This window comes from Sorex fumeus, unplaced genomic scaffold (assembly GCF_029834395.1).
Source record: "Sorex fumeus unplaced genomic scaffold, SorFum_2.1 ptg000128l, whole genome shotgun sequence".
NCBI lineage: Eukaryota > Metazoa > Chordata > Mammalia > Eulipotyphla > Soricidae > Sorex > Sorex fumeus.
The window spans coordinates 35287751-35311357 of NW_026606185.1; the positions used below are offsets into that span (position 1 = coordinate 35287751).

The 23607-nt window shown below is 47.2% G+C and overlaps 1 protein-coding gene across 3 annotated transcripts in view; it reads right to left on the reverse strand.

The window, feature by feature from the left end:
• Positions 1–1462: 1462 nt before the first annotated feature.
• Positions 1463–23607, reverse strand: part of GAREM1 (GRB2 associated regulator of MAPK1 subtype 1) — a 213814-nt gene continuing 191669 nt past the window's right edge. For 2 of the 3 annotated variants that reach the window (XM_056138159.1, XM_056138161.1), the window contains 2 exons: positions 7450–7616; positions 1463–5963 (listed from right to left, as the gene is read on the reverse strand). In XM_056138159.1, the coding sequence (XP_055994134.1) occupies positions 5060–5963; positions 7450–7616 (1071 nt within the window). In that variant the 3' untranslated portion in view covers positions 1463–5059. The remainder of the gene's footprint in view (positions 5964–7449; positions 7617–23607) is intronic. The other variant, XM_056138160.1, reaches the window with a different exon arrangement.

The following is a 23607-nucleotide window of genomic DNA, read 5'->3' on the forward strand; positions in this document are numbered from 1 at the left end:
TGCTCTCTTCAAAGCTCCCAGTTTCATTGGCATTTGTCTTTTGCTCTAATTCCAGCCCACGTAGTTTCTGGATTCTTGGAAGGCCATTGATCAGACAACCTGGTTCTCAGCTGCCTGACGGACAAAGAGGCTTTAACCTCTTTTTTTTTATTTTTGTATTTTGGGTCACACTCGGTGATGCACAGGGGTTACTCCTGGCTCAAGCACTCAGGAATTACTCCTGGCGGTACTCAGGGGACCATATGGGATGCTGGGAATTGAACTTGGGGTCGGCCACAGGCATGGCAAACGCCCTACTCGCTGTGCTATAGCTCCAGCCGTAGGCTTTAACCTCTTAATACAGAATACACTTTCAAATGAATCCCTTTGGGAGCTGTGGCTTACCAGGGTAACCCATGGATAGTATATATCTGGAGTTTGATCCGCTTTTCCAAATGTCCCCCCTTGGCTACTACCCCACCCCCCAGCACCACTGAATGTAAGCTGGTGGCTGCTGTAGTAATCAGTCTGAGCACTGAACTCAGGCTTGCTCCTTACCAAGTCTTACTGCTTGGGGTCCCTTAAGGAAGAAGGAAAAAGCAGCCTCAGCACCAAGCTCACACTCCGCTCATTGAAGATGCTCGCAGGGGGTTCCAGGCCCAACTCACTGAGCAATGACCGCAAGAGCAACTTTTCAAACCTCTTTATTTATAGACATTTCAGAACCACTGAGATCAACAATGACTTTCTTAGACATAACATACCATGTTTATATTGAGGTACACAATGGGCCCATTAGATAATGCTCTGGAAAGAAATACAACTGCTAACCAGCAGCTTAGAACCCCAGTTTTCCACACAAAGAAACTGCAAAGGTGGTCACAGAAATTCTTTGAAAAGAACATATTTTTACAAGTCAAGGGATACTCCCTCAATTTCCACTTGAGTTTAATAGTTAAACGTAGCCTAGACGATATTGAAAATGGAACTTGATATGAAAGAGCAGGGAAAGGTTCACAACTAAGAAATGATACGAGCCCTAATCCGTGACATTGTAAACAGAGGAAATTCATAATCTGATAAAACTCATCACAAAATTCATAGCCTAAAAATTAGACAGAGCAGCAAAATTACAGAAGATATTTATCTAGAGCGCAAATTAAAATGCTTACCCTTTGTTTCTGGCTTTCACAAATACTTTAAAACATCAAAATTTGAAGGCTAAATGGTGCGATTTGACAAGTGGCCACAATTCCCCAAATCTCCCTCTCACACAGGCACAGGTTCAATTTTCCCTTATTTGCACACTCTGCACATTTAATTCCTTGGGCCCTTGCTGCCTGGTGGCATGTGGTTACTAGAAAAGGTAAAGGCCCTCCCGTTGATCGTCGATTTGCTCGAGCGGGCCCAGTAACGTCTCCATTGGAGACTTTGTTGTTACTGTGTCTGGCATATCGAATACTCTCGGTAGCTTGCCGGTTACTAGAAAAATAATGGGAATTGAATAACGATCCTAATTTCTACAAGTCCTGCGTGTCCACCAGCAGACTGGACTCATCTCGCAGACTGCAGTTGAGAAAATGTCTTTGAAGAGCTTGTGAGGTTCTTTGGAGAACTGTTTGGCTTTCCCGTTGGTTATTCAGAATGTTAGTCCTTTACTGTTTCAGCATGATGAATAATGATGTTGTACCAAAGTGTTTTGTTGTACAAAGTGTTTGGAAAATGAAGGACCCTCTATCCACCCGCACCTTCTCCCTGGACTTGTGGAGAAGCTGTACGGATGATGTACAGGTGGTTCTGGAATGTGAGCGGAGTGTGTTTATAATAGCATCTGAAAACAGCTGGAAGGATGTCATAATATTTCCCACATGATTGTCTTCGTCTACATCAACAAGAATAAACACTGCTGTTTAGTTGAAAGGGCAACTTGCTGCCATGTCCTGAACCTGAACGGTGTCTGGGGGTTCAAAGAGGAGAACTGTTTATTTCACAGTTCATAAGCAGAACTTGCTGGGTCTATGAGATTCGGACATGGAACTGATCTGAGGGTTTCGTTCTCTCAACACAAGGCACATCCACATTTTACCTTTTGGCTGCCTGGTTTGGTTTATTGCTGATTTTCTTTCCTGACGGGGTATTTGCACTGTGAATTTAATTTCCCTCTCCAAAGGGTGCTTCCTGGACCTAAAGCACTACAGTTCTCTGTACCAACTACAGGGAACTTTCCAGAAGATGAATTCAGTCTTGAGTAAGTTGGCTGGAAAAGGTTGTTGGCGGGCATCTCTATAGGGAACTTTTCATCGCCCCATCTTCGTGGGGAAGGGCCTTTCCTTCCCACCCGGTTCCTGCAGGCTGGGCCTGACTCTCTGCCTGTGCCTGCCTCCAGTGGAAGGACCTCCGGGGCTTTACAGATGCCAAAGAGATTTACGACAACGACAACCGCCACAACAAAAATTCCCAATCTGGAAGAGAACACTTGCCAGGGTTACTTTCTGCCTTCAACTTACTTCAAGTTTTAATGATCTTGTGGCATCCATTTTTTACCCCTTTAATAGCGGCTGCCATTTCTCTCATTTGGGGGTCCTTTAAAGATAAGACACGCTCAAGTCTCCCAGCAGCCAACTGCCCGAGGCCCGCACAGGTCCCCTTCACACACACCCAGTCTCTCTCAGCCGCTGTGCTTAAATATAAACATCACGAGCTCCAGATGGGCAGTCGCTGAGTCTCTGTTTTAGTATTACTGAGTGCCGCCGGCCTAGGGCCTGACATATGAAAGATGCCCAGTGAGTCTGGAGTCAGTGAGTCAGAGGCCACAGCGCCTGCCCTTAAGGGGTCTCCACGCTGCCCATCACTATTAACTTGACAAAAATATCCCAAGATAAAAAAAACTCAGAAACAGTGGTGTCAAGATTTCACAAAAGAATCAAAGAGGAAAGATAAAAAGGCATTTGCTGTTTCTGTGGGGTTAACGGTTTTTGAATCAATTCAGGAAGGGTCTGCCCAAGAAAATGTGCAATGTTTTCATCTCAGCCTCTTGGATTTTCCTTTGAAGGGAAGTTCTTAGAGGTGGGTCTGGCTGTGGAAAGAGGCCTTTCATGTCGGGAGTAACTGAGGGGGCCTCATGGCAGGTGGGCAGTACCCGCAAATGTTGGTGACTTTCTTTTGTCTTTTTAGTTCTTGTGCCACACCTGGCTGTGCCCAGGATTTACCCCTGGCTCTGTGCTCAGGGATCGTTCCTGGTGGGCAAGGGGGAACATATGGGATGCCAGGGATCAAACCCAGGTCAGCTGCATGCAAGGCAAACACCTTACCAGCTGTACTATCTCTCTGGCCCTGTAGTAATAACTTTTGACAAAACTCACAGGGCAGTTCTATGGGGTTCTTTTGACTGTTACTATTTACATTTGACAGGTGTGTGTGGGTGGGCGTGGGTCTGAGAGAAATGCCGTTTCAAATGGAAGAAATGTAAGACAGAAAATGAAAGGAGATATAGTTGATCTCAACTCTAAACCAAGAGAGGAATCAAAATATCTTCCTAAAGCAAAGGAAGACATATTATTGCACAGGTTTACAAAACTAGACTGGTGGGTCTTTAAATTTATTTATTTTGGTAAGCAGGAAGTACAGTAAATATAAATGAATCCCCAAGTCACGGTCACACCTGTCTGTGTATACTTCTAGACTCTGGGGACAGATGGTATGTGTGTAGGCTGTCGGGGGAGGGAGTGTGCAGGGGTGAGGCTTTGTTTGGTGAACTAAAACTTTCCCAAGATTTCTAATTGTTCAAAAAAGTCTAGAATGATGATGCTATTATCCTCTGGAATATTTAATTTGGCAACAAGTGTTAGACTAATGTTTTGAAATTCTTGGAATAAAAGTATGTAATGATGTATTTTCTTTGGAAGAATGGAAAGGAAGAGCAGAAAGTTGATCAACTAAACAAGTATTCATTAAGACTTTGAGATTATTCAACAGATGTAGCACATATCACAACTAATTTGACTTCTGAGTTCTCCTAAAGCATAAAGCACGTTGAAAATACCTAACTTGCTCTTGGAAGTGGTCCTCAGACCTCTCATTGTCAGACATCAGTACAGGATGAGTTTACAATCAAATTTCACTCTTAAACACAAACTCTTGACTGATCTGTTCCAAGTTTTCAGGGACGAAGCCTAAGGAGACAGCATCGAGGGGGCAGGATTGAGAATCTTTGGAATCACTTCGGTCCACTCGTCCTAAGAGAGCCGCGATGGATATTTGAAAACAAACAGATGTTATCTAAAAATATCAGACTCGCATTATGTATACATACACATAAGTATATGCATATGTACATATATGTATATATTTTCTTTTCTCTGCTCAATAAAATTAGCAGCAGTTACAGATAAATTGTGGTCACGTTTGTATTACTCCCAAGGGCATCATATATCATCTGTCAATACACAACTTTTGGAAAATATCTTCTGAAGGAAAGATCCCCACCAAGCATGTAACATTAAAGTGTCATTTCATACCACTAACATTTTCAGGCACAAGAGTAAAACAATTAGCATTTAAGCAATCCATACAAACAACAGAGCACAGAACAGAGTGAATTGTCTAAAGTAGATTCCCCCCCAAAGCAGGGAATTATTGTTCAAAAGTGTTTTTATTTTTAAAGATTCTTAGTCTGTCTTTCAGCTTTGGCTACTTTGTAATAAATATCATACCTTCTCCCATACAATACTCCCAAGAATTACTTCTCTGAATATGCCTTCTGTCTTTTAGCAGCTGTTGAGTGTTGAGTGTTGAGTGACGTACAAGGCACACCTCCAAGTGTTCTGTACAGCATTTTTATTGATGTACAAAATAGCCTGTTCCCCATTCAAAAGCATAATCTGCATAGTAAGAGTTTCTCTTATCCCTATTTACAGAGAAGGTTTTTAGTGCAAAAAAAAAAAAACCCCACAAAAATCCCAGAACAAAACAAACAAACAAACAAACAAAAAAACCCTCAAAAACATGACACTGCGTCCCAGCCCACCCCTCTAGCATACAAATTGGTCAGTTTTGTCCAATGCCAGCTGGGGTTCCTTGGCTATATTTTGGGCCTCCAGCCATGAATGAATTGCATTATCTTCTTCACCTGCAGTTTGCTCAATTTGAAATCCTCCGAGAGGATCTCCTCCGTGAGCTGGACCAGCAAGTTGCCATCGATCTTTTCGGTCGCAAAGAAGGCGATGACGTCCTCCGACAGGCCAATGAACCGTAAGCACTTGGCCACCTCTTCGATGGAGAGTCCGGCCAGGTCGGCGGGGGGCTGCCAGGGCGAGCCGTCGCCGCAGGAGCGCGGGGCCAGCTGCACGTGCAGCGGCGACGAGAAGGGGTAGGGCCCGGGGAAGAGGTCCTGCATGCCCTTTGGCACGAAGTACTGGTCCTCGGAGAGGTCCGGCGAGCCCGACGGCGGGTCTTCCTCAGCACCATCGATTTGCAGAGGCAACGGGGAGGTTTCGGAGGCCGTTTTCTCTTCCGCTGGCTTCGGGGCCCTGGGCGGGAGCGCGGGGCACGAGATGCTCTGCTTGGCGGGGCCGGCGGCCAGCGCCTTGTCCTCGGTGCTCTCCAGGGAGTAGCTGGCCGACTTGGGGCAGCCCTGGCCGCCGCCGCCGCCGCTGCATCCTGCGGGCTCGGGGCTCGGGGGGCTGCCGGGGGGCGCGCGGCCGTCCAGCTCGCAGGGCGCGGGGCAGTTCCTCTTTGGTGTGGCCGGCGCCTTGGGTCGCGGGTAGCTGTAGCTGCGGCTGGGCTCCTGCAGGAAGTCACTGCGGGTCTGCGCCTCCGACGCGCCCAGGTAGTGGTTGGGCCACGACAGCCGCGAGGACAGCGCCTCCGTGGCCGGACTGCCCAGCGGGGATTTGAGGTCCCCGGCCTCCGCCTTCACCCGCGGGCACGGGTAGCAGGAGACCGGGGCGCTCTCGGAGGGGCTCGGCTCACTTTTAGGAACGCTGCTGAAAAAGCAAACACAAGAGAGGGTGATCAGGCCAGAACAATACAAAGCCAGGGCCGGAGCAACAGCCACAGCAGGCAGGGCGCTTGCCTTGCACGCAGCGGACCCCGGTTCAATCCCCCGGCATCCCATAGGGTCCCCCAGCAGTGCCAGGAGTGATCCCTGAGTGCAAGTGTGAAGCCCTAAGCATGGCCAGGTGTGACCTAAAACCAAAAAATTAAAAAACAAACAAAAAAATCCCCAGCTAAACTTACCCAAATCTTTCCTCGTCCCATACATGTCACTTTCTAGTAAAAAAAAAAAAACTGTAGTTAAGGGTTGGGGGAGGATGCTTTTTTTTTTTTTTTTTTTTTTGCATCAGAAATTCAATACAGGCCCCGCGAATCTCAACGGGGTTCATAAAGGAAAGATCTGGAGGGCAGGAGAGATGGCTCAATGAGCTAGACGGCTGCTGGAGGCTTGGGTTCCATCCCTGATCTCTGAGTCGGGGAAACCCCTGGGGAAGCCCCCCCCCACCCCCAACCTCACCCCAGTACTGCCAGGTGTGATCCAAAATACCAAATAAAAAACAAGTGACAGAAATAAAATCTTTGATGTTGACACCAGTGCTGCAATTTGTGTCCATTAAACTACATCTAAGTGAATCACCAGTGGTCTACACCGATGGCCATGTGTAAAAGCATTAAATAAAATGTGTCTAATTATGCATCCGGATATAATGATTTAAAACACTACAGATGTCCAGTACATTCTTTGCTCATGTACTACCCAGGAGCCCCTGGGAGCAGCGATGGATGATTTTGGAGGGGGGTGTGCAGCAGCCCTGGGTCAGCCACAGGTCTACCAGGGGGAGTGAGAGCTTGTGGCCCATCACTTCGGGTTGGCTTCTTTATGCTCTGTGACACTGTGACATTACCCCCCCCTCGCCCCCAATTTCCATTCAGTAATGTGAGGAAGGGAGAAATATTCCAAAAAAACCCCAGTTATCTGTCCTGGGTTCTTTATTTTGTTACTGTGCCACACCCAGAGGTGCTCAGGGCTTACTCCTGGCTCTGTGCTCAGGGATCACTCCTAGCAGAGCTCAGGGGAATCATCAGAGTGCCTGAGGAGCAAACCTGGGTCGGCATCATGCAAGGTAAGCATCCTTCCCTCGGTGCTATCGCTCTGGACCCCACAGAAGCATGAGCCACTTACAGGACAACTTAGGGGGCTTTCGTCACTGAGTCTCGCATCTACTTTGTCTGTTTTCCTTCTGGGACATTGTTCCAGAGACTCCCTTGCAACTCAAAACATACAGGGGCTCCATCATTCTCTTCAGTAATATCAAAAAAATCATCCCCCATGGGAAAAAAATAAATAAACAACCCAACTAAGAATATCTGTGTCTCCCACATCCTGCAGGTCCCCATCTCATGGAGTGTCTGTAGGAAGCCAGGCCCAGCCCAAGAGGGGACTCGTGGGCACGCAGGCCTGGCACAAAGACTTACATGTCGTGGAGCCCTGAAGAGTAGTAGGACAGGGTGGGGCTGGGCGAGCGTGTCTGTGGCCGCGCGGGCTTGGCGGTGCGCGGAGGGATGGAGGGGCTGGTGGACAGAGGCTTGGCGCTTCGGGGCGGAACAGGTGGGGCGTTCAGGAGACGGCATTCTTCCCTGACCTGGTGGGAAAGAACACTCTGGGTTAGCCGTGCTGGCCAACTGTCTGTTCTCCCACAGTTCTCAGGTGCGAGAACGAGGGTGGGACTTGCGACCATCCTGGCTAACACGAAGACTGGCCAAGCACAGAGTGACCAGTGGCCCGTGCGTCCCAGCTGGGAACGGCCCATCTGCACAAGGAAATGGCTTGGTGACAGCCAGGTGTCGCCAGGACATAAACATAGCTCAGGCTGGAGTGATGGGTAAGGATTAGGGAAACACTAAGGAGGACGTAAGCCACCCTGATCTGAACGCAAGATTAAATTCTCTGATTCACGGTTCCACGGAATCCAGTTCGACCCAAGCCTTAGGGGACGCTGAACCTTCTCCAGGGCCACATATTGCTGCCTCCCACTCGGGGTGTCTTTGCCTCAACTAGGAATGAGCAGACTGCAAATTACTGGGCACAGGGGGGCGTGAGAGCATGCCTTTCTCGCCAGCTGGGGGACACTGGACAGAAAGCAAACCCAGCCGAGTGTGCTTCGAGCCAGCAGCGCTCTGTCCTTCCTCCTTGCCCCCTGCAGAGAGGATCTGGAGCACATTCAGGAGTCAGATCAGCCCACCACCCAGCCTGTAGACCCTCGGACGGAGCAGACGCCTTGGAACGAATCTGGGCACATTTGAAAATGCACTTTTGCATGTCCGCCAGCAGGGGGCAGTTTGTCCCTGGTTCTGTGACTTTACCCTACAGAACATTGGTTAGTAAAGAAGGCAAGTCAATCTCATAAAAAACGCCAGCCCCCCCTCCCGCCACCCGCCCCCCCCCCCCCCCCCCGCTCCGAGGTCCTGCATCTTTTGCATCTGTACCTTCTATTCCCTTCTTGCCAGCAGTTCTGGGATAATAAAAACCACGAGACAGGCACTTCCTGTCTGCTTTGTTAGCAATGAAATGAGCTTTTAGCACTCACTCATAAGGGGCTTCCCAAGTCTGTCCTCTCCCCAGAGAAAACCCCAAAGTTGAGGTCCTGTTGCCCTGGGGAGGAAGCAAAGGCTTCTACCTGCAAAGGTAGCGATTTAAGCTGAGGCTCAGGTGGAGAGCATGGGGTGGCAATACTCATGCATGAAACACAGTCTCACTAATAGGACTCAAATTCACTGGGCCTCAAACAGAATGTAAAAATGAAGAGTTTTGGAGGATATCTAGCATCCACAATGTGGGATTATAATGTGGTATACCTGAAACCTATGTAATGTTACACACCACTTCTGCTTCAATAAAAAAATATATATATATATATACGGGCTGGAGCAATAGCACAGCGGTAGGGCGTTTGCCTTGCACGCAGCAAACATGGCGGACCTGAGTTCGATTCCTCCGCCCCTCTCAGAGAGCCCGGCAAGCTACTGAGAGTATCTTGCCCACACGGCAGAGCCTGGCAAGCCACCCGTGATGTATTCGATATGCCAAACACAGTAACAACAAAATCTCCAATGGAGACGTTACTGGGCCCGCTGGAGCAAATCGATGAACAACGGGAGGGCCTTTACCTTTACCTTTATATAGGGGTTAGAACAATAGCAGAGCACGTAAGGCATTTGCGTTGCATGTAGTCGACCTGGGTTCAATTCCCAGCATCCCGAGCACTGCCAGAAGTAATTCCGGAGGAGTGCATGAGCCAGGAGTAACCCCTGTGCATTGCTGAGTGTGACCCAAAAAGCAAAAAAAAAAAAAAAAAAAAAAAAGAAAAGAAAAAAAAAAAGAAAATAAAAAAAGGCCAAACATAATGTAAATTTAGAAAGTGTCATATGTGACACTCTGCTTCTTCCAGGACTGGGTCTCCACCTGGAGGGTTGATGACCCCAGGGCACAGCCCCATAGAGATCTATTGATCAGAAGAAGCCCTTCTGGGGAGTAGTTCTGCTCTTCAAAGCAACAGGCTTTCTTCCCCCTCGAGCTTTTAACAAGATGGTGGGGGTGGGGGACACAGTACAGAGCCCTGCTTGATCTGGCACTGTGGGTGCCTCATTTTGGTGGCCTTGCATGGCACCACTGGTCTGCCTATGTGGCTGAGACTTGCCAGGAGGGACCCCCAGACCTCCTGAGTACTGTCAGAGGTCGTGGCAGCAATTGAAGGCTGGGGAGAAACTTGGGAAGACTTGCGGTCAGTGTAAGGTCACCTAGCCTGCCTACAGGGGTGCCTGCGTCATTCCGGGGTCTCTTTTGGGCAGAAGGTATTGAACCACACGGGTTGACGCTCAGAGTTTGGGTATATCCTGGCAGTGCTCGGGACAAGCACCTCACCCCTGGTACTCTCTCTCCAGCTGGGACCTTAAGCTGAGAGGAAGGACACAGAGGTTCTGGCTTATCACCCCACACCCAGGTTTTTGGGTGGTGCATACCAGTTACAAAATTAAGTCACCAAGATACATCATACAGTGGGTAGGGTGCTTGCCTTGCACGTGGCCGGCCTGGGATCGATCCCTGGTACCTCATGCAGCCCCTCAAGCATCACCAGGATTGATCCCTGAGCACTGAGCCAGGAGTAAGACCTGAACAGAGTCCAATGTGGCCCCCAAACAAATAAAAACACATACTGTCATCTTCTTGCTGCGTGAGTCAAGTACCCAACTGCCTTTCCACCTTTCTTTGGGAAACTCAGAGAATCAGGATGGACCCGTGCAGCAGTACCACAGATGTGCTTGGTTCTATGTAGTTGGAGAGAATCATGGAAAGTGTGAGGCGATCATGAGCCCATCAGTTATTATAAGAGGCATGTTTGCCTGGTCTGAGGCCACACCCAGCAGTGCGAAGGGGCCCGCTCCTGGCTCTATGCTTGGTTGGGGATTGCTCCCAGGGCTGCTCAGGCGAACCCGAGCTCAGGTGAGCACAGCGCATGCTCAGTGAGTTGCCCCTTCAGGCCTGTCTGCTGACATTTAAGAATTTAAAGTAATCCCTTCTCAGTACCCAGGGAGATGGTTTGCCGCTAAGCAAATGTTGGATTTGATTTAGAAAGACAGTTGGAAATGATCAAGAACTGAGTACTGAAAATAGGTAAAGGCATATACATGATAACCTTTCAATAATACCTGTACTGCAAACATAATGCGAGAGAGAGAGAGAGAGAGAGAGAGAGAGAGAGAGAGAGAGACAGACAGACAGACAGACAGACAGACAGACTGGGGGCAGTAGTAGACAGAAACTGGGGACATTTTTGGTGGGAAACGTACATTGGTAAAGGGAAGGTTGCTGGAACACTGTATGACTGAAACCCAATTACGAACAACTTTGTAGCTATGTATCTCACAGTGATTCAATAAAAAAACTTTCAAAAGAGGTCTAACAATATTTCTCAATCCTCTTCTGACTGAGGTCCCTTCAATCTTATTTTCTTTCTGTGGCCCCATCTTAGCAGATGGTCCACTTGTCTCCTGCCATGAGCACCCCTTCTTTGCTTTATCTTCACCTGTGGCCCCCTTGGAATATCACGTGGCCCCTTCTTGAGAAACACAGGATCTACATGACGGAATTAGTCATTAAACTGGCTGTCTCATTAGCAACGCTCCCAGACATCACTGAGGCATTGTGAGATGCCAATGGCCACAGGCACGAGCATCACGGAAACTCAGGGACCCACGCTTGGAACTCAGGAAAGCAGTGACTGGCCATGGACTGTGACCTTGGGAAGGCTTTTCCCCTCCTGCTCTGCTGACCTGCCTGGCGCCAGGTCATCTGAATGTGGCTCTGCCCCACCCCCACCCCCACCCCCACCCGGACAGTCTGCCAGTCTTCACTGGGGGGGGGGGTGTGAAGATGAGGCAGAGAAAAGATGCATCTGGTGGTGGCAGTGCCCACAGCGGCTACAGCATAGTGGGCATGCTGACTGCCAACCTTCAGGTGGCCATGAAGATACTGAAAAGGTTTCGGTGTGGCCACTTGACACCAGAGAAGGGGGAAAGAATGAGAGAGAGAGAGAGAGAGAGAGAGAGAGAGAGTTAGGAGATGTAGTGTGTCAGCAGTCAGCAGTCTTTCTCTGGGCCTGGAGACAGACTCTGCTGTGTGGGAGGACAGTGAGTGTCCTCACCAGAGGTCAAAGGGAAGGAATTCTCCTTCTGCAAGGAGGCGGCGGGATGATGCTCAGGGCTCACTCCTGGCTCTCCTCTCAGGAATCTCTCCTGGCGCTGCTCAATGGACCATGCAGGGTGCCGGGGATTGAACTGAGCTCAGCAGCAAGCAGGGCAAATACCTGACCCATGAACCAGGCTCCCTGAAATCCAGGTTGGGTGAAAAAGCAATTCAAAATGAAACTAAATAAAAACAGTCTTAAAGGGGCTTCAGTCATGATAAGAATTGAGCCGCTATTTTGCTGAGACGGAAGATCAACTTCTAAATCTCTTTGTATGGCATATATGATTTTTGCCTGTGTGCCACTACACACTGAGATGACGAATGTCCTATAAATGTGCTTTATTTTGGCTAGAGGCACACCCAGAAGGGCTGTGGGGGGCCATCTGGGGTGTGAGGCACGCGCATGCCCTGCCCACTGGGCTACCTCTCTGGCTCCAGCTGCATATCCTTAACGTAGCAGTTTTTGGATACAGGAGGCTGAAATGTTTTGGTGAGCTGCTTTCAAATTTGAGTTTCACTTTTAACGTTACCTAGTTAACTTTCTCGCAAAATGAAAGTGTAACATGAAAACTTGGGGCCCCAGTACGCAGGTTCATTCGGGAAGGTCCTTAACTGCATCTCCTGAAATCAAAGTTCACTACAATCCACCGAAATGATCGCCTTTGTGGGCCCTAAGCAAGTTGAATGATAATGCTGTATTTACTGGAAACCTATGGAAGTTATAAACTACTCTCACTTCAATGGAAAATATGCACACATACATTAATTTAAAAAGTATCATATGTTTGGGATTTTTTGATTCCACTTTCATCTGTTTGGGATTCAGAGGTCACAAGCAGGAGGGCTTATGATTTCCGATCTATACACTCTGATGACCAGTATTCATTTTGGTACTGGATTTCATTCAGCATGGGACTTTAATTCCAAGTCAGGAGAGCTGCCACAGGGGGGCGGGCACACACTTGCCTTGCACAAGGCCCACCTGGGTTTGATTCCCGACCCCCATATGGCGCCCCTGAGGCTGCCTGGAGTGATCCCTAGGTGCAGAGTCAGGGGGATGCCTTGCACACAGCTGAGCAGGGGCCCAGTCCCTCCCCTCCCTCCACCTCCTGAAAAGAGCTGTACTTGAAATGAATTTTCTTTGACAACAAAAGGCATTTTACAAGACTAAGGGGCCCATCGCCTTGTTTCCATTTCCCCCTCATGATTCAATTTCACTTTTTTTTCTTTTTGGATCACACTCAGCAATGCACAGGACTTACTCCTGGCTCATGCACTCAAGAATTACTCCTGGCGGTATTCAGGGGACCATATGGGATGCTGGGAATCGAACCCGGGTCGAACCCGTGTGCAATGCAAATGCCCTTACCCGCTGTGCTATCACTCCAGCCCCCCTCAATTTCACTTTCAAGTGCTACACTTTCAGCACATTCCTCCCGGAAGTCGCGGCATGTGACTTTCCTTCTATTACTCCCCTTCCCAGTGGCACCCCCAAGTGACTGGACAAAGGACAGTCCCCCCTGCCGTCCGTCCACACAGGCTCTCTGCGGCCAGCCACTGCCTCCTGCAAGAAGGACTCATCCCACCTCACTTCATCTGGCTGGTGATTTCTCCCCCTCCTCCTGTCTATGAACACAGAGACGCATCCAACGTGGCCCAAGTGGCCACCATGGAATGCACACTCTCCATGTGCGAGGGGTGGTTTCATCCCCAGCACCACATGCTCCCCCGAGCACCAGATTAGGAGTAGCCCCTGAGCACCACTAGTGGCCTAAGGACAAAACAGTGTCCCCTGAACACAGATTTGCTTTCCTGGCTCGCTCTCTGCTTCTCCACCATCTCCACAGAAACGTCAACTCCTCTGGCATGACCCTCGGGCAGTCCCTGCCCCATCTGAGAACACTGCACGCAGCTATGAGAATGGCTCCCTGCATCCCCGGGATTTCCCATCGGCCCCAGCAAACAGCGGGCACTGCCACTGCTGCTGCAGCCCTGGGGATGGCAAGGCTTTCAGGATGTGTCACCTCTGACACAGATACGTCACACAGAATGCCAGACTAATGGGTTGCACCAAAAATACAACAAAAATTCATGCTTAAAAAAGAAAGCCAGGAATGGCTCTGATGCTTTTAAGTGTAAACTGCTGCTGGTAAGTTATTTGGCTGATGCATTTTTTTTTTCTGTCCTTCCAATAGGGACAACAAAGTGGCCGGGGGTGGGGAGGTGGGCAGCAGATGTACTGATGACCTCCAGCAACTCTTCTCCCCCACCCCATATGACACAGTGTGGCACTGTCCTCCCTGTTGTTCACTGTTTTACTCAAGCGAGCACCAGTTACGTCTCCATTGTGAGACTTGTTGTTACTGTTTTTGGCATATTGAATATGCCATGGGGAGCTTGCCAGTCTCTGCCATGTGGGCAGGATACGCTCGGTAGCTTGCACGGCTCTCCGAGACAAATGGAGGAATTGAACTTGGGTCGGCCTCATGCAAGGCAAATGCCCTACCTGCTGTGCTATTGCTCCAGTCCGTGATACAGTGTACAAGTGAAAATGACAATGGAATTTCTAAATGGCTGCAAGTATTGGGGCCACTTTACCTCCCCCGCTGTACCCATAAGTACAAGTCAAGTTTAGTGTCTCTCTCTCTCTCTCTCTCTCTCTCTCTCCCTCTCTCTCTCTCTCATGTAATCCAGGCCTCAGTGCACAGGCCTTACAACACTCTTGCATGGCCGGCCCAGTCATCTGTCTTCTACATAAGGACAGAACATACCATGCTGGTGGGCTAGAGTCTCTCTCCTCTCTCCAGAGGGGCTAAAGCCTCTGTATGTCAGGAGAGAGAGCATGAGCGTTAAGGTGCTGGCTTGTGTGTGATCAACCTCTGTTCAACCCCATAACAGAACCAAAAAAAAAAAAAAAAGACCAGAACAAAACCCAAACAACCAAATAAGAGAATGTAAAGTTCAAGCTGAAAGTTATCAGGTATAAAGTTATAGCTGACAGGATCTGAGGTCACGGCAGTCTCGAGATCTCTGATGAGGAGTTGGGGAAGGTTGAAGCTAGAGAAACACAATCAAGGCGATTTTCCCGCCCACCGCAAAGCCCGAGCGTGTTCTGGAAGCCGAAGGTGGGGTGGATGGCAGGAGAGGGGGACAGGCACAGAGGGTGTGAGGAAGGCACGAGAGATTTGGAGAGGGGTTACTGGATTTTCAGCATATGAAGTTTGAATGAGACAAGGAGAGCAGAAGCCTGGTTCAAATGCGTCGAACCTAGAACAGGAGGAGTGGGGGCAGTTAGTGAGGATACCCCCCCTTTGGAAGGCAGAATACTAGCTGCAAATCAAGAGAGGAAGTTATAGGAAAGGGACTGGAAGAAACAGGGGAGGAAGTTGCATGGTGCGCGCGCGCGCACACATACACACACACACACACACACACACACACACACACACACACACACACACACACCCCAGCTCCAGGGATCTGCCTTTCACGGGGGATAACTAGAGGACACACATATCCCTGTTGTTCCTTTTCTTTGCCAGGCCATTACTGGCCAGGACTGGCTAGAAAACAGCAAAACCGGAAGACAGCAGAGAGGATGAATGATACAGAAGCACTTGGTCCAAACCCAAGGTCAAGGGACATAGTGCAAAGGGCTGGAGCACACGCCTTCTGTGTGCGAGTTTGATCCTTTTACTACACGGTCCTGGGCACCTCAGGGTGAGAGCAGAACCACTGCATAGCCGGGGCCAGCACTTCAGGGGGAGGCTCTGAGGAGTCTAATCTTTAGTCAAAAGCATCACAGAATTCACTTTCTTTAAAAACCCTCACCAGGAAATTTAACTTGATTTCCTGCCTCTAGAAGCGGGCATTTAACTAAACTTTCCCTCTCCATTCCCTTCTATCTCTAAATCAAAAACGTGTTAAAAAAAAAGAAAAACAACAGTCTCCCCCTGAAATAGCCACAAATGAAAAATCATGGATGGGAATTGTTTTTTTTTTTTTTTGTGGATGGGGGACTCCTAACAGTGCTCAGGAGATGCTCCTGGCTTAATGCTTAGTGGGTCATTCCTGGCAGTGCTCAGAGAACCCTGCAGTGCTAAGGACTGAACTCAGAGCTCCTGCACGCAAAGCATGTACTAGTCTATCAAGTGATCTCCCCAGCCCAATAAAGACAATTAGTTATTTCTGGTTTGGGGGCTATACCTCAGAGTGCTCAGAGATTACTCCTGGCTCTGTGCTCAGGAGACCACAGTGGTGCTGGGGAACAAACCTGGGTTGGCAGAAGGCATCTGTCCTACATGCTGTGCTATCTCTCTGCCCAACTGCCACCTCCCCTCAACACACACATTTTTTTTTTTATTGTTGGGGGTCCCATCCTGCGATGCTCAAGGTTTACTCCTGGCTCTGTGCTCAGGGATCACTCTCAGTGCATGAGAATTTTTAAAAGTACAAAGTTCATTTTGGCATGGTTGAAAACAGGGTTACATGTCGATGCTTTAAGGAAAAAAAAAACTCAAGCATCATATACACTTGGAGTATTTTATACACATTTACCTGTGAGCTAATTTCTCTGGTGACATTATCTTTCTCTGACAGTTCCTGCGGTTTTAAAGAATGTTAGACACAACACACACCAAGTGTTTATACAATAGCATAGAGTGGGACTAGGAACATTCGGGTACGATAAAGCTTCTTGCATAGTCTGTGTTTTTTGGAACTGTCTTTCATTGAAGAAACGATACTTTCACAGCCTTTTAATAACTGGACCAAAGAGACAGCTTGAACAGAAGAAAATGGAAACCTCACTTTGGCATCTTATTTGCTTGATCATGGAAAAAAAAAATTTTTTTTTTTTCGTAGCAGTGGTTCCTCAATGTTTAAATACAAGCAGTGGATCTGGGAGAAACCTACTGAGATGATCCTTCACGAACTGATGTTTCTCAAATCTACCACACCACTGTGTGATATGACGTTTTTCATATCTCAACATGTATGACAATCTCCCATGTCATAGACCCTGCAGCTTAGAAGCAGGGACAGTCACCAAAGGGATTTTGTCGCTGGTAAGAGGTGGTAAGCAAAGATAATTTTTTTCATGTTGATAATAATTCAGAAAGAAAAAACCCCACAAAAACCAAAAAACAACAACCCAAAGGTCTACCTCTCTATTTCTCTATCTGACCACAATAGGGAAGTTTAGTCTAAATCAGGACTCACCTAGATTAATGTCTGTAATTTTGTCCCTAAATGGCCAAATTCAGGATATCAGCAATCCGAAGAAAAGCGTCTTGTAACTTGGCGGTGTTGAACTTTGTAGCTTTGCCTGGGCTGAGTGCCCTCTGCCCTGTATTTTACATTTCTTCCCACACTCCCTACTCTCCCAGATAACAAAATCATTACAGCCTTATGAAATCTTATTTATAAAGAGGCTTTTATACAAAGAGTTCATAACCCTGTCACATAACCATCAGGGGTATTTTCAGCCAAAGACAAATTAAAGTTTTATCATGACAAAAATGGCAATAAAACGAACCTCTCTCTGATGAATTGCACGGGAGCAGATATGATTTATACTCAAAATCCCGATTCTTAGATTTCCCCCCATTTCAGATACTGACAGTAAGAAACTAAGACAGACCTGAGTTATGGCCCCCAAGCCTCGGGTGAAGAAGGCAGGGGCCGGCAGACTCCAACTGGGAGCAAACAGGGCAATTGGCCCTGAAAAGAATACTTGTTTAAATTCCAGGGTGCTTCCACGGACTCAGAAGACTATGCCACTGGGGCAGAGAATAAAGACCTTTCTGAGCAAGGAATATAATACATGATAGATATCTTTAAACAGTATGTAACCTTCCTCTGTTCGGACAGAATGCAATTCTGTATACATGGTACCTAAGAGTAGAGATTGGAATCCAGATCTAGCAGAGAGACTATTACAATTCCTTTATTAACATTCGAAGCAGTGGGACTTTCAATGGGCACAAGAGAAAAAAAAATGTCTTGGCCTAGAAGGTTTCCTTTATAAACAAAATAACCTTCATGAAACCAAAGGCAATTAGTTTCCAAAGTTGCCAAAGCACAATAATAATTTAGTCCTTATTTCAATTAACAAATGGGCACGTAGGTAGGGCTTGCTTACAGAGTACTCCTTAAAAGTTGTAATTAAAATTAATTAAATGTCAAATGCCTTAGGAGACCTCATTAATTAGTGGAATCTGGAGTGAATCTTTTTGTAGAGCAATTATTTTGAAAAGTAAATAATCACTTCCAGATTAATCTTTTTTGTTCCTCCACTTGAATATTAATAATGCACAGGTTTATTTCAGAAAAACATTCCAGTTAATGCTTTTTCTAATACTAATTTCACACAGAAGGAACAAAGTGAGGGAGGGAAGCTCAGCGGTAGAGCATTTGGCTTATATGTGAACCCCCACGCCCCAATAAATCATTTTTATTATTTATAATAAAAGTTGGGCTGGAGCGATAGCACAGCAGGTAGTGCGTTTGCCTTGCACGCGGCTGACCCGGGTTCGATTTCTCCGTCCCTTTTGGAGAGCCCAGCAAGCTACCGAGAGTATCCCACCTACATGGCAGAGCCTGGCAAGCTCCCTGTGACGTATTTGATAAGCCAAAAACAGTAACAACAGGTCTCACAATGGAGACGTTACTGGTGCCCGCTGAAGCAAATCAATGAACAACAGGAGGACAGTGCTACAGTGCTATAATAAAGTTGCTGTGGCTAATTCTGTTGGGAGGGTGCTCCTTAATTTTTTCCCTATGGGAGAAAAGGTGATGCATGCAAGCAAATGCACATAGCTACCCCGCTGAGCTTGCCCACAAACCTGTGATACTGGGCAGTACCCAGCAGTACCCGGGGGTGATGGGGACAGAACCCGGACCTCAGGCATGCAAAGCTTGCACTCCAGCCCCAGTCATTTCTCCAGTTCTAGGTAAACTTATTTTGTTGCTTTTTCTTGACAGCTTTTTCTGAGCTGTCTTGGGAGAGCCCTAATTCTCAGGGGGCTGGGGGAAGGGGATACATCCGGGATGTGACGTTTGGTAGCAGCGGAATCTGGTGGAGTCACTCCTGAGGGCAGAGTAAGCCAAGGCAACTTTCCAACTTCGATACTTCCATGAAGTTCTGCTTAGAAGTCTCTGTTTCTTGACAGGACTCAACAGTTTGGGGGCAGAGCTAGAACATTCTTCAGGGACTCGACTGAGAGGTTTTTGGCCCTCAGACCGGTGCCAACCCACAAAAAGCTTGTGCCACTTTAACATTGGTGTCACGTAGGGGCACTATTACAAATACTGTTTTGGGAAAATTTTTATTGTAACTAATGAAACGTTTACTCTTTTTTTTTTTTTTTTGGATGGGGTGCACTTACTGCAAACCAAGTGGCGTACTGCTGAGCTACAACTCTGGACCCAGTAACGGCTTTTATTTGCTTTTGTAGCCCATGAAATAGTTCTCCTATTTTCACTGGTCTGCATGTTTAAAAAGGGTGAACTGTATGGGGCCAGAGAGATAGTACCGGAGGTAAAGCATTTGTCTTGTGTGACAGTTGAGCCCAGTTTAAATTCCCGGGGACAACAAAGGGCCGGTTCTCTGGGTACCACTAGATGTGGTAAACCTGCCTCTCCCCAAATAGAGAGGCTGAAACCCACCATTTTGACATACCCGTTCCACAACCCCTACCCTACTTGAAGGGGCTACACTGAGATGCATAAAAATATCAGTGTAGCTGTTCTTAGTTTCTGAAAATGACATACTCACTGCCAAAGCTAGATCACTTTATATCCTAGCTTGTCAATTAGGGATCTTTTACAGCCAGATGAAGATAATATTTTCTTATTTTTGAATCTAATGAGTTTTTGGAATATCCCAGAGACAGACTGAAAGAAAAGGGCCCTGCCCCCCTACCCCCCCCTTCACCGCCCCCTCCACACAAAACTCCTGAAATGTAAGGACGACTGCACCCAGGCCAGGGAAGCACATACTTCTGTACTTACCTGCCTCTCCCCAAAATCACTTTATCTCTGACCCCAATGAGACCTTGGCCTACATTGTTACTGCTGCTCTCTGTTGAATGCTGCTCATGTGCCAGGAAAGGATGCCAAGTGCTTTGCACAATACGATAATGCAGGGAAGAACCTGCTATTAGCCCCACAGGAACTGACTTAGGGAGGTTAAATTGTTTGCCCAAGGCTTGACGCCGTTAAGTAGTAGATGGTCAATTCAAACTCATGTTACGGCTCTCAGACCCCACGCTCCACCCTCTGATTATCTATCACACCTGGCAGCAGGCGACATCTTTCCTTGCATTCAGTGCATACTTGGGATTTCCTTGTCTCACCAATTGTTCAAGCTTGTGTGAGGCAGATTTAGTCAGTGCCGCTTGCTTCTGCATTTAGTTTTTTCAAGCATTCACTGGACCAGGTTCAGTCAATCTGGTTTCAATTCACTCTGTAAATCTTATATATTTTTTTTTCAACAAAAACCACACGGAGTGCCCCATTACAGGAACTTTATCTACGATGGACTTCCAGCCTTAGAACAGTTTATGCTACCAATTCATTTTATAACTCAATCCCTTATGCCCCGATTCTCCTAGGCTGTGGGGGCAGCCCTGACTATTGCAAAGGTTAACAGATTCTGCAATGCAGCAGTAAAATGTGGTTTAAGCCAGTGGTTCACAACCTTTTATGGTTTCCCTCTCATGAAGCTCAGAAATTGCTGTAATGTTAACAACCAACCAAGAGTGACTATACTTCTGCTTGTGGTTGAAGACAGATGGAGGGCATTAATCTCTAGATTCTAGGGTACCTATGTTGATTATTGCTATATGCCCGGTTTTAGGAGAATTGTAATCCTGTAATTTTGATAATGACTTTTAATGACTGGTCATTTACTACACAGACCATGGCAGCTTGGGAGTCCAAACATTCTACTTAAAGAATTTCATACAATATCAAGCATGCCATTACTGCTCTTCAAAACAGCACCTTCTAAAGAGGGGTAGGAAATAAAGCTCCCTCTTGAAGCTTTTTACATTTTTAGGATGTATCTGGAAAAATAGTTCAGATTTATCACTCAATACTCAGGAAATAAAAATAGTGGATGGACATATAAACGTGACAGAATAATGGGTACGAATTAACATACACACCAATAAGGATTTATGTTAATCATGATGCCACTTAGGAGGGCCAAGTCATTTCTGAGTTTTTGTTGAGGACTCCTGGCTCTGTGCTCAAGGATGACGTCTGGCGGTGTTTGGGAGACCAAACACAGTCCTGGGGACTGACCTTGGCATGGCCATGTGCAAGGAAAAATGCCTTGCCCACTGTACTATCTCTCTGAATATTTTTTTTTCTTTTTGGGTCACACTTAGCGATGCACAGGGGTTACTCCTGGCTCTGCACTCAGGAATTACTCCTGGTGGTGCTCAGGGGACCATATGGGATGCTGGGAATTGAACCGGTTTGGCCGAGTACAAGGCAAACGCCCTACCTGCTGTACCATCACTGCAGCCCTGAACACATATTTTTGAAAGTGAAAAATATCACCAATCCTGGGCTCCTCTGCCACAGTTTCAAAGCATCCTGTGGCTTCATCTTTGCCTGTTAGAGTCTCCTGGAACATTCCCATTAGGACGCCCATAGCTGCTATACTCTGGAGACGAAGTTTTTGTGAAAAACAAAACAACTCCCCCCCGACGCTGCCTCAAAAATTCAAAAACCAAAAGAGGCGCCAGAGAAATGCTCAAGGGCTGAGCCTATGCCTAACTATGCCTTACAGGCAGAAGGTCCAGGTTTGTCCCCCTCCTTCGGCCCCTAGCACCATATGGTCCCAAGAAACTGCCAGCAGTGGCCCTAAACAAAGAATTGGAAGTCGTTCCTGAGCACTACTGGGAGTATTTCCCCCTAAACGAACAAGAACAACAACAACAACAACAAAAAACCCCAAAAGACCGTTACAAAGATCCAAAAGGACTAGAGCACAATCCTGAACCGCCACCTTCCATACAAAGCGACAGCTTCCCCCACTGCAGATATTCTCTCTGGCCCCAGAATCCGGTTCCACCCTGGAGTAAGGAACTCCCCAAGGACAACCCAGATGATCCCAGAGCTGCAGCCCGATGCGGAAATCAGGGGCAGCAGCATCACGGACACAAGAGAAACTGATGATGGCCTTTACAGAAAGCCAAGGAGGACCATCAAGACTCGGGGACACGCAGCATGTGTGTGACAACTTAGGACAGGGAAAGTGAAGCAGGAAGCTTGGAAGAGCCAGAAGGAAACAAACAGGCCGACCCCCAGGGCAGTGGGGCTGCCAGCCTGTCAGGATCAAGGGCTGCGATGAACAGGGTTCATTTGTCAACTACCAGCTTCACTTCCTTTACTCTGCAAGACACACTCTCTTGGGCACTGTTCCACCGCCCTACCACCTTCCATTCCTAAAGACGTGAGGGGAGTTGTCACCATCCCAGATGATGCCTCCTTTGAAAGAAGCTCACTTGAAAGCTTATCGCCACTCTAATTACCAGGTGACAAAGCTATTAGACTCGACACCACCTTTTTTCTCCCAGGACTCACTCCGCTGTAACTATCCAAAGAAGCTTTATTGAATTCTGCGGGAACACTTGCATTTATGTTTTATTAAAGTTCCCTTTTGAAAATTATAAGCTGAAGCCACATCTAATGATCATGACGTTCTCTGGATCCCACGCACATCCTAAAAATGGAAAATTCATTTCATGGCCACAGACCCAATAAAAAAACATGACTTCACTTGAAATACCCATTAAATTTTTTTTCAGTAATTAAATGATTTCAGGTGTTTATAAAAAAACTTTATGATGCTAGAATTCCATAAACATTGGACATATTCTGAAAAGATTCTCTTATGTCATAAGAAAAGACAGTATAAACTGAAAGCCCACACTGATTCTTCTTCTGTAGGATTGCTTTCGTTTCCAACACAATACTGGCATTTTTCTTTTAACTCCCAGGTCAAAGACAGCGCCTTTTAATATTTATGGTCTCATTTATTTTCCATTTGGCACAGAAAAACAAGTGGTGCTAGTTTTGCCCCTTAGAGTGAGTTACATAAAAACTCGAGGTGTGACCATCTTGGATGAGTCAATTTCCCAGCACACACAAGCCCCAGCTGCTATGTCCAGAGGTAAGGGACCATTCTGCTGAAAAGGCCCCAGATGGTCAAGTTACTGTTAAAGACGAGGGCTCCAACCGGTAAGCAACAGGAAGCAGAGAACTGAAGTGAGATACTGCTAACATGACTAAGGGGTGCTCCTTTACTCTTTACCTGTCCTTTCAGGGGCTGGGAACACTCATATATATGGATTCTGACTCCTCCAACACTTCCCCTAAGTAAATCCTTTAAGGAACAGCACAAGTGCAGACCAGCACCATCATGGGCGTTTGAGTATCTTGGGGCAAAGAGCCAGAAGTGACCTTCTCTCAAGAAAGCTTTGCAGCAGGAGACAAATCTTGCTGCCTGGAGGAACGGTCCCTGACCTTTAAGAAGGCTGCTCGTAACTGCTCCTGGCTTTCTGTCCTACACCTCGGGAACAGCTTATTTTGAGGAACTTGGTTTTCCTCACTTGTCCCAGCTTCTGCCCCTCTCCCCAGGCTATTCTATCTTTCCCCCTCATTCTCTGCTCTTTAATGAGTGAAGACACATTCTCTGTGCTCCTCTAAATTGCTATGACCTTCACGAAGGGATCTTGCATTCAATGCCCAACTGGAACTGCCAGCTATCTACTCTCCCCATCCAGTGACCGTCTGCCAATCTCTAACATCAGTATCTTGCCTATTGCTTATTACATTTTAATCGACCTAATCATAATCGTATCTCTTCATCT